This window comes from Corythoichthys intestinalis, chromosome 6, assembly GCF_030265065.1.
Source record: "Corythoichthys intestinalis isolate RoL2023-P3 chromosome 6, ASM3026506v1, whole genome shotgun sequence".
NCBI classification, from domain to species: Eukaryota; Metazoa; Chordata; class Actinopteri; order Syngnathiformes; family Syngnathidae; genus Corythoichthys; species Corythoichthys intestinalis.
The window spans coordinates 34,504,307-34,522,472 of NC_080400.1; the positions used below are offsets into that span (position 1 = coordinate 34,504,307).

At 35.8% G+C, this 18,166-nt stretch overlaps 1 protein-coding gene across 12 annotated transcripts in view; it reads left to right on the forward strand.

Moving 5' to 3' along the window:
- The window catches only part of kirrel3b (kirre like nephrin family adhesion molecule 3b), a 257,264-nt gene that overhangs the window by 168,595 nt on the left and 70,503 nt on the right, over positions 1–18,166 (forward strand). For 7 of the 12 annotated variants that reach the window (XM_057838938.1, XM_057838940.1, XM_057838947.1 and 4 more), the window contains exons 4-5: positions 3,278–3,427; positions 16,900–17,069. In XM_057838938.1, coding sequence (XP_057694921.1) covers positions 3,278–3,427; positions 16,900–17,069 — 320 coding nt within the window. The remainder of the gene's footprint in view (positions 1–3,277; positions 3,428–16,899; positions 17,070–18,166) is intronic. The other 5 variants (XM_057838941.1, XM_057838951.1, XM_057838944.1 and 2 more) reach the window with 1 other exon arrangement.

Consider the following 18,166-nt stretch of genomic DNA (forward strand, 5'->3'; position numbering starts at 1 on the left):
CCTTAAGATTAAAAGCTACACGTAGGAGGGTGAAATGCAGAGAATGGCATAATCAGCTATAATTCACTGCACCAGCACAAAATGAAGCCCACTTAATGCTCTATTAAAGACAACTGGATTCAATGAACCAACCAGCAGTAATTGGACTTCGAACAGACCTTTGTCAACTACAACAATTCAAGAACTTGTCATCAATGTATGGTATGAGAATTTCTGGGATGTTTTGTATTGCAACATAACTTCTGACTCCAAAACCTTTAGAGTAAGTAACTGAGGTGTTTTTGAAATTTACTAACGTACAAAAGCCATCAGGTAGCAGTTACTTAAAAGTGAACATTCTTACAACATTCATTAGATTCAAATTTGTAGCCCTTTTAGAAAGGAAGTGAGAAATATATGTATCAGTTTACTCCAAGTTTGCCTCATGTTGCTCACATAATTCTGATTTGGTATATATTTTTTGTCAATGCCAGATGTTATTGATACCTGCCTGTACCCAAAAACACACTCATAGTGAATAAAATATCACCCGCTATAAATGTAAAACTACTGGCGAAAAGAAGATACCAAGGACTAGGGATGAAAATCGAAATCTGATTCCAATTCCGAGCCGGTTCCTAGTGTATTGAGGCCTCGACATCACAATGAAAAAGCCTTAACGATCCCATTAACGATTCCTAAAGACGTGTATTGCGTCATCACGTGATGTGACGTGACGTGTCTTGTTGTCCAGACGCATCAAACCAGTATGGTGCCAAGAACCACTCGCTAACTCTCTCTAACTCGCTCACTCACTTGGATGCTTTGTAGCTGCACTTCTTCTTCACGTGTAAGCGCGCTGTTCTTTACATGAGTGCCTTCTTCTTCACGTGAGGAAGCGCAAGGGCGCGCCACTTGAGCGTGAAAGCACACTAAAAACTAAAAGCATGCATTTCAATATAATGGTAAATAATACACTTTAACACATATTGTCAAAGGCAGAACAACGACCTATATGCCAATATATACCTTTTTTTTAATTTTTTTATCTCTATTAGAAAAATGTTACAGTAAAATGTTACACATTCTTATGTATTTGCCACTTATTTCCACAGTTAACATTGAGACCTTGGGCCTCTTTTGACCTCGTTGTGAGTTTGCCAAACTCGATGCCAATCAAAACGTTTGTTCTTCTTTTTCCCCAAATTAGAATTGATAAGAGAATCGATAAAGAATCGAATCATTAAGCAACATCGATAAGGGAATCGGAATCGTAAAAATCGTATCAATTCCCATCCCTACCAAGGACATTCAAACTGTAGTTTGTCGCTGTGTGAGATTGTGCAAAGGTTATCTATGTTTTTAATCTGTGGGAGTTAAAGTTTAATTATCAGCAATTATTTGTGTTAAATTGTTTACATACTGTATATTTAGTATTTGTAGGCATGTGCATTTATTTATACATTCAGTGAATACAAAAATGATATTAATATTATATGGAAAAATGGCAGTAGATCTGATCTAATCAAATCAAGCATGAGAGCATTTAACCTGGTGAAACATTTTGTTTTTCAGATTATTATTAATTGTTTTAATAGTATGACATGCATTTGCAACGTATCTAGTCATCTCATTCCACATTAGGCTGGTATTACATTACAAGATAATCTGAGCATTGAAAAAAATGTCAACGCAAAACATGCTACTTGATAATTGTTCCAGGATATATACAGTATGTTAAAAAAAAAAACATAGTACTGCTCATACCCCCACCCACCACACACACACACAAAATACAGTGGTACCTCGACATATGAGCCCATCGACATACGATCCTTTCGACATCCGACGTAAAATTAGACTCGTCATTTGTCTCCACATATGAAGACATGCTCGAAATATAACGATTTATGACAGCGTCCCAATTTCATTGTTTCTCACAAGAAGGGCACTGCGGATTTTGTTGTGAGAGAAATCAACATGGGTCTCAATAAGGTTACAGCAGATGGTGAAAAAAAAGAAAAAGGTGACTTTTAGCATTGAAATTAAGAAGGAAATGATAGAAAAATATGAGCATGTTGTGCACTTCAGTGAACTGACTCGACAATCCGGCCGTAATATGTCTGTGATCTTAAGGACGACTCTCATTATTGTTATAATTATTATTTTAACATTGGCAACTAAGTTCCCAGCTTCGTCGGGTTTTTAATCATTTATTTCAGAACTTTTGCAACACAGCAAGGCTACTGTGCGCCGCAGCCGACGCCAACATCACTAGAACATTGAAAGAGAAAGTAAAAACTCTGCCGCACCTCTCTCGTCAGTCACACAGTGCGTTTAGGAGCAGCCTGTAAAATACAACCGCTACATCAGAACCCAATTCGTTACATTACTATCATTATTATTATTATCAGAATTCCGATTTGTATTTATAATATACTTGTTTTGCTATGTGTAATTGCTATTTGTGATTCTACCTGCAGTATTTATTAAGGATTTGGCGTAGGTTTTTAGGGCTGTGGAACGAATTAATTAAATTATTAATGTATTCTTATGGGAAAATCTCGCTTGACATACGACCATTTCGACATACAAACCAGGTCCCGGAAGGAATTAAATTGGTATGTAAAGGTACCACTGTACAGTATGTTTCCAGAATGAATTGGGTTCAAGTCAGGCATGAGGAGAGTGCAAGGTTCCAATGGGCTTTTTGAATGATGACGCAAGAATCGAAAACTGCCAAATAATCGCCACAATGTAAACACTCCACCCAACCTCAGTAATTACAAACAAGGGACTTGAAGGGAATTAAAATAAATCCAAGGGCTATCAATTCCAGATGTATTAAAAAGGCTTCCTTGTCAACACACTATTTATACTGCTTATTTTCCCCAATGGAGTTATGCGGTTCGTAATGTACTTTCAATCCATATTTCTGTTTTAGTTAAGGGCGTAACTGACTTGAATTGTTAAAAATGTGTATGTCTCATGGTATTTGCATGCTTTCTAGCATTATTAAACTACAAATCATTGGACGAAGTAAGAATCTGGAATTAAACTATTTTTAAGCTCATATCTTCATTTAGAACCTCATCCAAACTCATTAACGTCACCAGCAGTGCAATAAAACCAACATATGAAATTAGCAATCTCTATGATCTCCTTTTCTGTGGCCATTGTACAACAACAAAAACTTGCTTGTCTTTTAGTTCAGTGTTTCTAAAAAAAAATCTGACAAATGGCTTCATGTATTTTTTTTAAGGTGTGATTAAAGGAAACAAATATGTTTGTCCCACAGGCTATCCACGTTACACAGTAATTGGCGACCATGGTTCAGGAGAGCATCATTTGCGAATCCAGCGTGTGGAGCTGATGGATGACGCAGTGTTTGAGTGTCAGGCCGTCCAAGCTGCCATGAGATCACGCCCAGCCCGCCTCACTGTGCTAGGTCAGTCTGAATTAACTATTCAATACTTGATACCATGCATTATTAAAGTATTCAACCACCACACTTTTTGTTGTTTAAAATCAATTATCATAAGAGAAACATTGAGGAAGAAAAAGAAAAAACAACTACCCTATTCCCATGAAAATTTGTCAGGGAGTGGCGCATGGGCAAAACTGAGCAGCGTTACATTTTGAGGACAATCTGTGCAAATGAAGAGATAGAGAAATATACTTAGGGCTTTAAATCCATCACAACTGGACTATTCGGGTTGTCTAAGAAGACGCTTCACCTCTCCTTCAAAGACGTATCATCACTTCATGCATAAAAAAAAGATCGGACAGTTTCAGGACAGCTCTGGCCTACCTAGCTTGTGTGTGTAATAATAGGGTGATTCAACAACAGCAACAGAGAGGAGGACACTTTGTGGCTTTTAGTGAGGAAAGAAAAAATCCCACATCCAACTGGAGTACTCCCGACTTCTTCAATTTTGCAATTTTCTAAATGACAACAATGTTATCAAAATACAGTGATTCTCAGATTTGCCCAAACTAACCATCACATAGTATATAGTACATCGTCTTGTTAGTCCTCAGTACCAAGTACCAAGTAAAAGTACCAAAGTACCAAGCAGCAATCTAAAGAAAAGCTTTAAAATGTGTACCTCTTCTCATTATCAAATCCATGAATTTAAAGAAAGTATATCAAAAAATTTCATAGTTAAGTAGACGGCACGGTAGATGAGTGGTTAGCACACCTACCTCCAAATTCAATCCCAGGCTCCGGCCTTCCTGTGTGGCATGTATGGTCTCCTTGTGCCTCTCACATCCCAAATAGATGGATGGTAGGTTGATTGCTGACTCTAAATTCTTCATAGTTCTGATTGTGAGTGTGAGAGGTTGTTTTTCTCCATGTTCCCCGTGATTGGCTGGCAACCAGTTCAAGGTGTAAGCCACCTCTTGCCCATAGTTAGCTGGAATAGGCTCAAGCACTCCCATGACCTTCGCGAGGATAAGCAGTACAGAAATTAATCTGTCAGTCAGTCAGTCAGTCAATAAATAAACACAATTGTATATGTATAGCTGCAGATTCACTTATTCACTGATTCCCACCGCCCCTCCCCAATTTCTTCTAAATTAGTGTTTTGTTTTCTGTTTTTTAGAATAGGTATAAAGTTGTGTCATGTGTGAATTTAAGTATTAGTTTTAGTCCCTGTGTGTATGGCCTAGTTCTTGTCAAATGAATACTGATAGAAATAGGAAGTGTGCAAGCTAGTTGTTTCAGATTTAACAAAATTAATATTGATAAATAAATGTAACATTAAAAAATCTCACTTAGCAAATGTAGGGCTGCTTAACATGATTGGATAGGGGTTTACTTTTCCCCATCCCTGTCTAATAGAAGCAAATTTGATCATCAAATGTGGTGAATCTTTATCATAAAAATGCATTGCCAACTCCCAGATCTCTTTAGTATTAATTATTGGTTCCTGAATTCATTTCTTTTATTAATGTATTCTCCAATTAACTGAATATTTTAATTTATTCCACTCTCCAGGATATTAATTCTTGGGACAGAGTAAAACGTGAAATCATCAGTGAGTTAATCTTCCTTGGGGAAATGTGGTTGCTTACACAACTGAATATGGATGGAAATGTTCCCTTTGGGACTTCATAATTGTTTATTTTTTGTTTTATTTTATTTATTTATTTTTTTTATCTAAAAAAAATGTAGCATATATTTTATTAACTATTACTCAAAACAATTATTCAATACAGCCACACTCTCGGCATCACATACATTGCTACAAGCAAAGAACCAATTTAATAGGGTTTCACAAGCTGATATTAAAATGTTCAGGGTTTTATCAACACTATGGCTTTTCCACCTGTGGCAAGTGACAATTTAAAATTCTCTGAGATTAGTTATGTGTTTAAACAAGAATCCATTAAATTTGAAATTATTTTATCCATGGTACTCTGGAGTTGCTCAATGATGTGGATACTAATCTTCATGCAATCTTCCACCCTGCTAATGAGCTCATTTCTGGCACTATGTTGCTTTCTTTGGCCTTTCAAAAGCATCCTGCTGCTTTCTATGGCTCCCCACCCTGGAGGATGAACCATTGCTGTGAAGATACTGTATCTTGGAATCACCGAACACAGAGCAAAAGAAAACACACTAGGAGCGCAGGGTGTCTGCCATACCATATCCTCCCCATGAGCGACTGATCCACCTTATTGATCCAGCCTAATGAAAAGCGAAGCCAACGATTTGTAGGGTAGAGAGGGTTGCAGCAGAAACAGAGGGAAAGACAAATTAAAGCATAGTGTTTCCTTGCCCCTCTTTGCAAATTGATATGAAGGAATAATCAGTAGTACTCCCATGCATAGTTTAAAAGGTCCGTTGCACATTCTTAACTTTTACTACTTGCCCCCTTTTTGTTGCTGTTTACAAACTCGACTATTCTGTGTAGGAATATTTTTGTTAGTTTTTGATTATTTTATCTGAAGAACAGTCCAGTGTGTACTCTACTCAGCCGCTTGTCCAAAGTCATTTGGGGTGTATCTAGCAAACCCGTCAACCTATAGGAAAAGTGCTACAGAGAATGGATGCATGAGTGGACTACAGAAAGGGAATCAGCGGCTAACGCTAATAGCTAACATCATCAGTTGACTTACAAATTTCTGGACTTAACAACAATGTCAAATGTTTGAAATTATACTGTAGATAAGTACCGATTATGAGTGCTTATAATCTGAATGTTTATTTCATGACATTTTAAGGTTCTCATAATATGTTTGAAATTCTCTTCTCCAAAGACAAACCTGTGGTCAATGATAGTCTTAAATAAGATTAAAATTAATGAGATTTAATTACTGAAAAAAAAGTATGAGAAACATTTGACTGTAAAGTGCAAACAACAGGAAGTTTAATTGTTGGGTTGACTGCATTTGATCAAGAATACTATACTGAAGAAGCTTTAATTGCCTATTTGCCTATTTAGCTCATTGCGGGTAAGGGAATACGGTATATTACAGTAATTTTTGGACTATAAACAGCACATGACTAGAAGCTGCAACCTATTAAATTTGACACGAAAATGGCATTTGTTCATTGATAAGTCGCACCGGACTATGAGCCCCAGCTGTTCTCATTGTATTACGGGATATTAACACCAAAAGGTATTCACCGGTAACACTTTATTTAACAGTGGTGTCATAAGACCGTCATAATTATGACATGACACTGTCATGAGCATTAACAAATGCATTTAGTGTCATCCGGCAAATTTTCGCACTGTAAAATTGATGTTAAAGATCCGAGCTGGACATAAATTGAGTTAATGACAAAAGTTGCCGGATCTCACTTAATGACTTGTGTCATGAGCATTCATTAATGGCCATGACAGTGTCATGTCATAATTATGACATTCTTATGATGCCGCTGTCAAATAAAGTGTTACCTATTAACCCAAATAAGGCAACCAATAGGCCGCGCAGGACTATGAGCCGCAGGATTCAAAATGAGGGAAAATGGTAGCGGTTTATAGTCCAAAATTATGGTAATCTACCCTGTTTCCCCATAACCTCTAATGGAACGTATTTGTTTTAATCCCCTTCCAAGTAATTGCAGAGGAAAATGTTGTGTCTGATTGAGTTTCATTGTGATATGCATGTGAGCCAAGGGAGGAGATATGCTGTATGCAAAGCAAAATCCAACCTGTCAAATACTTGCCATTGTTCTATCATGATAGAAAGCTAAAACATTCTCCACCTGTGCATGTACACGCACACACTTTCTGACAGCAGAATGAAGTTTAAAACGCCCACCTCCACATTTCACAGCGCTATATCCAGTAATATAATATATATAATATAATATCCAGTAATAATCCTCTGTGTGGACTCCATTCTGGACTGTGATGAGCTTGGACCTAATGCTGATATTTATGAATACACAGGGTGGGACTCCAGAACAAAGATTTTTTTTTTTTTTTTTTTTTTTTTTTATTCCTTGAAAGGCACACAACTGCACTGAACGGAACTGACTTTCACATACACAAGAAAATATTTCTATAGATTAAAACACAAACTTTAGCACGGAGATGCAATATAGGGGCCACACTGAAAGAATACGCAATAATTTTAGTCTGTGAAGTTGCTCTATTAAACCAGAGAGGGCTTTTGTTGTGGGGGGATTACAATCTTTATATTTATAAAGTAATGTATTTTGGCAATTAAAAGTTTTGCAAGGATACAATCATAGCGCCACAAAAATTACACTATTTCTATATTAAATATGGTAAAATAAATATCAGTTATTATTCTCAGCAGTAAAAGATGTTTTAGTATTGCAACATTATTATTTTATTTTTTCCTGTTAATTTTCATATAGTATAGAATCATAAGTGAGTTGTTGTCGTCGTCATTGTTATATCAAACCTGGAGCGCATTGGTATGCTGTGCCCGAGGCTATTGATGTTTTTTTTTTTTTTTTTTTTTTTTTTTTTTTTTTTTTTTTTTTTGATTGCATAAAGGTCGTAGAAATTAAAAAAAAAAAAAAAAAAAACAATTCCAATTCTATTAAAGCTGATAACCAAACCTGCAGTATATTTAAAATACATAAATAAATGCATTTTTAGCATTTAATATTTTTGATCCTCATATTCGTAATGTACAGCAAATGTTTAATTAACTGCTTTTGGCACAAAAGCACTCAAATATATAGCATATTGTTGATAGCTTGTCATAACTCGAGTTACTGTCTGCTCAATATTTTTATTTTCCTCCAGCGGCATTGTTAATATGTCGGACCAATGTTATAATATTAAATGATAATGTAAACAAATGTTCAAGTGTATGTTTTGTTGTTGTTAGTTAATATCCAATCAGTCATTGTAATAGATAAACCTCGCAGTACTATTCTTCTAATTTGCAATTTCCAAGCCAAATAAAATACATGTGAACTACATTGTTTTTTGGACTGGAAAACCAGAAAGAAAGCCTGTGATTTGGAATATAAATGTTAACACAGGTCTTTCTTTGTGCCAGTAAGCAGTCCTTTTCTGCATTGTTTTTAATGAAATTGTTGCCGCAGCTCGACCTCTACCTACAAAGAGGAGGAACTGGTTTGACTTGCGCTTCGTATGAAGAAGTACAGCAGACCTACCTGGCAGATCAAATTAATTTGACCTGGGAGATCTGTGCAGTGATATGGTTCTTGGAGACATCCTTGCTCTGAAACACCTTTGTTCATTAGGTCCTCAAAAATGTTACTTGGATGAAATGTGTCCACAAGTATACACCCTCCCAGTGTTGGTCAACCGACAAAAATGTAGACCGGTTTAACAAATACCAAAACAAGTGGAGCACTTGCATGACACACTAAAAAGAAGGTATTAAACAGAAATAAATGTAATGTGTCAGATTTTTTTACACTAAACCAGATAAATATACCAGCCCCCCCAATAAATCAATATATTTATATAAACCAGCCCCCCCAATATATGTAAATCTATATATATATATATATAAACACATAATTATTATATTTATTTATTTATATTATTTACTATAGTAAATAAACAATTGGACTGTTTTAGCGTCTAATCTAAACAAATAGAAATTCAAACATTTTTTGTTACTCTGCCCCTCCTATTCTAATCATAAAAATGATGATGATAATAATTGATGAAGATGATGATTATTATTATTTCTTCTATTTCTTTTATTTTATTATTATTATTATTTTCTTTTTTACTCTAATTTTGTACAGTGCTTAACCCATTTAGGTTGGCAGGTTGCCAGAGCGAATGGCAGACTACAACTTGCACTGCTTGCTAGTTAGTCTCAGGGTAGGCATTCACAAAAACATTCAAGATGTCACTGAGTGAGAACTGAACCCAAACTGCCTGCGTCAAAGTCAGGCGAATGTCAGTGGTAGAAGTAATAGTGGTAGTAAATGAATACATAAGTTAATGATAAAATATGTGTAGTATACAGTCAGGTTGATTCCAGCATTATATGACGCATGTCACTCCCCTTGAGAGTTGGCCCTGCTTAAGGCAACAACCGTGGACAATACCAAACTTGTACTTGCACTGCCTCTTTTCTATTGAATCTATAATTAAATCTTAGAATTGCTTGTGGCCTCAGGTCAACATCATAGTATTCCTATCTATTTTGCGCATTAGATGAATTTGTGTCTGTATGTATACATGTATTCTTACCTCAGGAACTTCTGGCTCTCAAACAGATGTAGAATGACAGAACTGACAGAAGATATGTTGGTGAATTGGACCACTCAGTTATGCATATTCCTTCATCCACCTGCACTTGGTATTCCCTCTTCTACTCGTCGTTTTGACTGCTTTCTTACATGATCCTTCCTAAACTCTGCAAGCTGTCGCATTTGGTGACAGACGGCCCCGTGCGCGTTTTCTTCTGCGGAGGATAGACAACTCAAGCACCTCATTGTTGTTCTGGACACGTCAGCTAAAACACATCAGCTACACATTACATTTCTTTGCTATGCCCTCCTTGAGAGGGGAACTCGCGCCTTCATTTCCAACTCTAAATTGCTTTTTCTCAATTGCTCACACTCTGGAAACACCAAGCGATGCGCCCAAAAATGCTCCCATGTTTCTTTGCAGAGGTCTCTTCCAAATTAGGTATAGACCTGCTGAGTTTAATATTAGTAAAGAATATGTTAAACACCTAAGAGAGACTATCCTAGCCTAACAGCATATGCAGTCTTTCTTCTATTGAAAGGCAATGTAACATTAGAACTGAACAAAGATTTGCATGGCCTACAATAAGATTTAAAATCATGAACGGTGGAACCTCTAATGTTGAACACATTCTGTTCAGGGACGCTGATCAACAAATTTTAATTTGTACCCTTGTTTCCTCAGGAGCTAATGTAAAATTATTGAATCTATTTGTATTTACTGTGTAATGTCTGAAGCAATGCAAACCAGTTCAACTGTAATTTCTCAACAGTAAAACCAAGGTTATACTTGACCGTAACATTGCTGACAGATGATGGATTACTGCTTAGGATGCGTGATAAAAATGTCAATTTCAGCTAATTTTTGTGTTCGTGTATGGTTTCTTTTCTTTATTTCCTTAATTACTCTAATGTGTATTTTTTGGGGTAACACTGTTTAACAGTTGCGTTATAAGACTGTCATAGTTATGACATGACACTGCCATGAGCATTAATGAATGCATATGACAGATGTCATTAAGTGTCATACGGTAAATTCTGTCACTTTTGAATGGATGTTAAAAATGCAGACTAGACATACAGTAAATGGAGTTATTGACAAAATTTGCTAGATGACACTTAATGACATCTGTCATAAGCATTCATTAATGCCCATTACAGTGTCATGTCATAATTATGACTCTTATGACAGTCTTCTGATGTCACTGTCAAATAAAGAGTTGATTTTTTTTGTACTATTCTTTTATTCTATGAACATAGCATGTAAGTATTCTACAGTGACAGATTGTGTGTATTGCTTCCCTGTTTTCAATAATTATTTTGTTTTTGTTTGTAATTGGTTCAGATTCTAAATTGTTTGCTGTTAAAATCCTTTGACTATCACAGCAAAGTTTTAAAACATTTTAGTAAAATTAGTTTAGGGAATGTAATCTGATGTAATGGAGTACTGTACATATTTTGTTTACTTAAAAAGGGTAGTTTTTTCTTTCATTACAGTAATAGTGCATATAATGGTCTAAAAATATCACCTTCTCACTACAAATCGTCTTCAGATATTTTACTTCATCAAACCAACAGGAAAGATCCAATGGCACCACGAGAATAAAACTTTGCGAACATGCGGAAAGGTATATATTTATACCAATGGGGGGGAATGTTGAGTAGTGCCGGGTTTGCAGTGAGTCAGACCTGTAATTAAAGAGGAGCAATCAATCTGTCCCACGGACCACACTACTTATGCTAAGACTATCGAATAGCTGCAGTAAAGAGCTAATTTAGAACCATTAGAGACTGCCGAGTTTGCAAACATCCCAGTAATGATGATGGCTGATTCAAGTTCAGGCCTTGGACTCTGTATAACTGTCAGACCTGGCAGTAATAAGGTGGACTAAGTGGATGATTTTATATGACAAGAAGGAACCAAATTAAATGAATGTCATGTCATTCATTCATTTATTTTATTTGACTCATGTTTTGCTATTACTAGGGCTGTCAAACGATTAAAATTTTTAATTGAGTTAATCACGGATTAAAAATTAATTAATCATAATTAATTGCAATTCAAACCATCTATAAAATAAGCCATATTTATCTGTATATTATTGTTGGAATGGAAAGATAAGACACAAGACGGATATATACATTCAACATACTGTACATAAGTACTGTATTTGTTTATTATAACAATAAATCAACAAGATGGCATTAACATTAACATTCTGTTAAAGCGACCCATGGATAGAAAGACTTGTAGTTCTTAAAAGATAAATGTTAGTACAAGGTTTAGAAATTTTTTATTAAAACCCCCTCAATGTTTTCAGTTTGATAAAATTTGTAAAATGTTCAATCAAAAATGAACTAGTAGCGCACCATTGTTGATGTCAATAATTACACGATGCTCAAAATGCTTAAAAACGCATAAAATCAGTCGCACCCAACCGCCAGCAGAGGGCGACAAAAAACACAAGAAACAAGTGGACATGACACTGTGCTGTCATTTTAATCTGTTTGAGCGGGGCATGTACGTTAATTGAGTCGAATATTTTAACGTGATTAATTAAAAAAATAATTACCACCCGTTAACGCGATCCTTTTGACAACCCTAGTTACAGTGGCACTGCATTAGTATGTATTCTTTTACAGTTTCCCTCAATACTCACAATGAAATCAATAAAGAAATATACAGTATTTTTCTCTTAAATCCATATATGAGCCCCATTGACACTTTACAGTCATCACAGAGGACCACTCGGGCATATGAATGATATGAATGAAACTCCCCAGATACAGTACAATCCAATTTGAAAAGACATCCACATTTCTACTTTTGAAATACCTGAATATTTTCATTACATTTTATTCAGTAAAGACCAGTAATAAGTACACTGACACTGTGTGGAGTAAAATGCTTGCTGCGTGAAATCTGCATTCTCGATTTCATTTGGCAGGAAGCAACAACAACAAGAATTTTTTTTTTTTTTTCTCTTCCTTTGAGGGGCTTTTAAGGGTTTTATGTTCAATTTAGCCATGTGATGGCTCTTGTGATTTTCAAGTCCTATCGGTCACATTGTGTCATATTATCCTTTCATTTCCATCACGCCATAAAACACTTTTATGCCTGCCATCCACGCTTGACATTTAATTAACGTCCGAGTGTTGTGTGCTTTGACAGCGACGCTGCATCTTTGCAATCAGCTGTCAAAGTGTTCCTTTTTTGGTGCCATTTATTTACTAAATGACAAACATTAGGCATGTTTCTAGGTCATGATGCTTGTCACACACACCCATGCTTATTTACATAAAACACACCACAAAAAACTAATGAGATCTCTGTGACCTTGTTTCCAATTGGTGATAAAGGACAAAAAAGTATGCACACATGCCGCCCTATCTTCCGATTTGACCAGATTAGCACACAGTGTCGTCTGATCTGCTTATGGTAACCTGAGAATCCCCAAGCCCTCCAAACTATCTGCATATTAATAAAGAGAAGCAGATAAAAGGAAGCTGAATAAATGAACACTGCATTTTAAACTGGAACATAGAAAGGCAACCAATGTGGGAATTGTCTTTGATATGAAGTCCAGTCTTTCTGAAATAATTGTCTGGCCCAAACTTTACTGATAACAGTCATACTGCTCTGTCTCTGAATGTCTCTGAGGATACAAGCCAATCCAATTTATATTTGTCATTCAAAAAGTAAGGTTATATATCATGTGAATACTATGGTTAATCAGTAATGCCATAGCGCATGCTCTAAAATCAACAATTGATTCTCGGGGATAAGCAAATGATTTACGATTTGTTTGTATGTCATAGTTTTTAATGCATTCCTTTTGCAAAGTTCTTTTAAAGGCAATTAAATCAGCTATCCAAAGTAAAAATTAGTTGCTCTCTGGAATTTTGTATGCATACATTTTGCCCTTACAACCTAACCAGCAGAGCTATGCCTGGAGCTAAAAATGCAAACTTCGGCATATTGTATTTAACATTTTTACGATCCACCATCTACCATCAAAAAGACAGCATTGCCTGAGGATGTATACCTAAACTATAAGATAATTTAGACCTCACAATAAAAACAAGGAGCCAACTGCATGGTTTACCGAAGTCATTCCTAGTAGCTCACTCAATGTTTAGCTCATTCCATGAAAAAAATAACTGTAGAATTCCATTGGGAAAATATTATTTTTCGAGACTCAAGAAGGATAAAGAGAAAAAGCGGTACGGAAGATGATGATGACAATGATGACACTAGACTTTCTGCCCATTTATGCTGTTCATACCCGGAAGTGTGATTAATATCAATTTGTCAATTGTGTTGGGTAATATCATTATGTCGTCAACTGTGGACGATATTCTTCACATTATGATACTGACATCGACATATGAGTTTAGACTCTTCAGAGGCTTTGCCATTTGTTAATTGGAACCCTAGTGACATAAAGAGGATGTGATGAGTTCAACCAGGAAAGTAAAGTTGGCATATTAGTCTTTCTACATAATTAACTGTGTAGATATTATTTTAGACTGCAGCCTTGCCTGCACTGTCATGTTGGCATACTAGTTTGCATTTTTGCCCTTAGTTACAAAACAATAGACATATTTTGAATGTAAAAGGATAAAAAAACACATCACAATATTTGCTCAACAACTTCAGTCAAATATTAATTTCCAACACATCATGAAAGACAATACTATTTCTAAACACTGTGTACCACATAAAAAATTTTTTTTAAAAAAAGATTAAAAAAAACCTAAATGTGCAAAGAGAGAACGATAAAGGATAGGCAATTTTTAAGCCTTTGGGTAATTCTCTGGAGCAGTTATCATAAAAATAGTTGCAACAAACAAATAAAATTATATGATGTCAGTATCCCCGGATGTGACAATTAATTCAAAAACTACAAAGATAAGAAAATAAATGCTCATAATGTATAGTGCGCACAGATTTTACAGCACATCACATAACGCATTGCTTTATGGAACCTGTCAAACAGTCCAATTATACATATTGCCATTAAATGTGCAAAACAGTTCTTCAAATTACATTTCCTTTATTTGCATTCATCTCCGGCGCAGTCTGACAGCATAAATCTAACCCATAACAACCATTCCTTCCAATCATGGTACTTGTGTGGAGAGATTCGACAGCTGCCTGCAGCCTTTGATTTCATCTCGCCCCAGATCTGCATTGTAATGAGCATTCGGGTCAATCAATAATTCACTGCAGTTTGAGTTAGGAAAAAAAAGAGAACAAGAACATGAAAAAAAAAAAAGGAAACAGCTCATGGGTAAAAGACGAACAGGACTTTGATCAATGACATGTAGATGTATACGTATATAGAAGCATTGAAATGTTCCGTCCCGCTGTTGTATTTGTTAAAACTAGGGAAGTAAAACATGTGTATAACTGAGTGTCAGGGGAGGCAAAGTGAATTACAATTAAATTTGATAAATGTGCTTAGATGGAATGTATGCCTATATATTTGCAAATCTACGGTACTTAATGGTTACAGATTTGATCATCTAAGAGTTCTGCTGTGATATGCAAAGCTTCTTATGTCTCAAAATGCATCTGTAAGTGATTATGTGATGGCAATTGAATCCTTGCAGGTGTCATTTGCAGTTATTTTTAAAACTGAATATACACCATAACAGCACCTGGCTTCTTTTGTTTAAATAATCATTGCACACTTTCCTTAACTCTATAAACTTTTTTCACTTCTCAAAGATTATTGTGTTTGTCTGTTAAGTGATGTGTTTAATTAAAATTGATGATACATACAACTGATGATTTATAAAGGAAAATCTTGAAAATTATTAGAGGTGCCCAAACATTTTCATACCACTCTACAAACTGAACATTTAAACTACATCTCTATAACCTGACAAATGAAGTACATAGTCATGAAGGATCACGCATCTCTACAATACAATCACCAATACAATCACATTTATGTTCAATTTTAATTGAACAAATCAACAGTACAAAAGCGGCATTTTCTTTATTAAATAAATTTAGCTAGCTAACTAAAGCTAGCTAACTACTGTAGCTATCAGTGATGCTATTAATATTTTTGTATATTCACCTTTAACATGTTTGCTGTCTTTAGCCACCAGCCTAAAAAATTGGAGTGCATCTGTGCGGTGGTCCTGAAGTGCAAAACACAACTGCAAATCACAAAACTAGAACAGCAATTCATGTTTTTTTCTTCTTTTTGACATGTTTTGTGATTTGCAGTTGTGGTTTTTGATTTGCCGTTGTGATTTTCAATTTGCCATTTTATTTAGGAATTCAGGGTTGCATTTCCTATACCTCAAACATTAAAACAAAATCAACAAGCGCTTGATGCCAATTGTGTCATTTTGGAAGTTTTTCCTTAATATGTGCCAGACTTATTCCTGTCCTATTCCTTTTGTTTATGGCTCAACATTGAACCAGTGGTGGAATGTAACAAAGTAAAAGTATTTTGTAACTGTACTTAAGTACATTTTTGTTTATCTGTACTTTATTTGAGTACAAATATAAAGTGGTACTTTTTACTTTTACTGCACTAAATTTTACAGCACATATCTGTACTTTTTACTCCACTACTTTTCAAATTGTCGCCTGCGTTACATTTTACTTTTGCTTATATGTTTTTTTTTTTTTTTTTTTAATTGTAAATTAATAGTTTCGTTTTCATCATTAATGCCTCCGGCGCAATCGGTAAGCCCAGTGCAACAATAACATAACTGAGCACAAGAGGCACCAACACGAGTGCAAGCAAGATTGGGCAGATGATCAAAATACTGACCAATGAAAACCAACAGTGTGAATAGTGTACCTTTAAATGGGTGCTGCACACTTTTATACCGTAGATGGGGGTAAGCACCTGATAGTTGCTTGCAATCCGCCATTAAGCAAGATTTAGGAGCTTTTTGAGCTTGTTAAGCTTCTGCAGTCAGTTTTATTGTTTGTTTTTTCGCATATCAAAATGTTTGCATTTGGAGAAAGTACTTTTACTTTTTACTTGTACAATCATTTTTAAAGCAGGTGCTTTTGTAGTTTTACCTCAGTAATTTTTTCTTAGCTACTTGTACTTTTACTTAAGTATTTTTTGCACACTGTATCTGTGCTTTTACTTAATTAAAAAAGTGATCACTTCATCCACTACTGCAATGACCAATGTGATAGTTTAAGATATATTCCAATTAAATTGTGATTTCAAGGCACTTCTTCCCAACTTTTGTATCCTTAGTTCCTCCCGAGGACCCCGTCATCAGCGGAGGGCCAGTGGTGAGCCTGAGGGCTGGCGACCCACTCAATTTAACTTGCCATGCGGATAACGCCAAGCCAGCAGCCTCCATCATCTGGATCCGCAATGGAGAGGTCCTCAATGGGGCCATGTACTCCAAGGTAAGCCTAGAGGTGTGTGTCATAGCAGGTTTGGAGACCCTGGGGGTGGAAGGGAAAATGGGGCTTGCTTGAAGAAGTATGTTTTTCTGACAATTTAGTAAGATTTTACACAAAAACAGTTCAGTTGGCAAGCATTCATAAGCACTACAATTGTCTACTTTGACTTGTTACCAATAGGTTAATAAAAAGTTACCTGGTAAAGCCAAAGTGAGCCGCTAAGTTAAAAAAAAAAAATGTTTTTTTTCATTTGGTATTTTATTACTTCTTCAACAGAAAGACACATAAAATATTGTAGTATTGCCAAATTGCTTTCCATTCATTTTGCTACCAACAACACATGAGAACACAACCTAGTATGTGATGATTTCATTTTCAGACTGATCCATAAGAAAAATGCCTGTTGATTTTCCAAACATCTTTGGGTTTGCTTGAAGTAATTACTGCAAAGGTGCCACACAGTTGTTGACGGACCTTTCGCTTACATTCCAGGTGTCTCTTTGAAAGCAATTCCCTTGAAAATTCATGTTAATGTTTTGAATAAAAAGAACATTTTTTTTGGTCCATCAACTCAGACAAGCAGATGGCAAGAATGTGGAACTATCAGTGATGCTTCCCTTCTGCTTCGGTGTTCTTCATCAGTTGCACTTGCCTTAATTTCTGTTTCTAATGTCTGAAATATGTTCAGATGACTGTCATCTCTGGTTAAGTTAGAAAGGATGTGAATTTACTTGATTTTAGCAGTCGCCACTAATCGCAACAGCCAGTCCAATGGTCACCTGAGCACCTTAGAATCTTGACTGTCATTTACTGTCAAGGGTAATGATTAAATGTACAATTCCGTTTTCTATTTGTATTTGCAGAAATGTTGTTAAAGCACCAATCACTTTCACTAACTCCTACTAACACTAACACCTCCCCTCTCGTACCCTCCACTCTCTTCCGCACCCGGGCCTGGCTCTCTTATCCCATTATCGGCTCTTTTCAAAGAGCAGATAAATGCTATTGATTGGACTTGGGTACAGTAGGAGGCTTATTTGAATAAAATCATTGCTGAAAGTGCTGCTTGTTAATGACATAAGGAGAGCAATGTGCTTCCCATCTTCACTTAC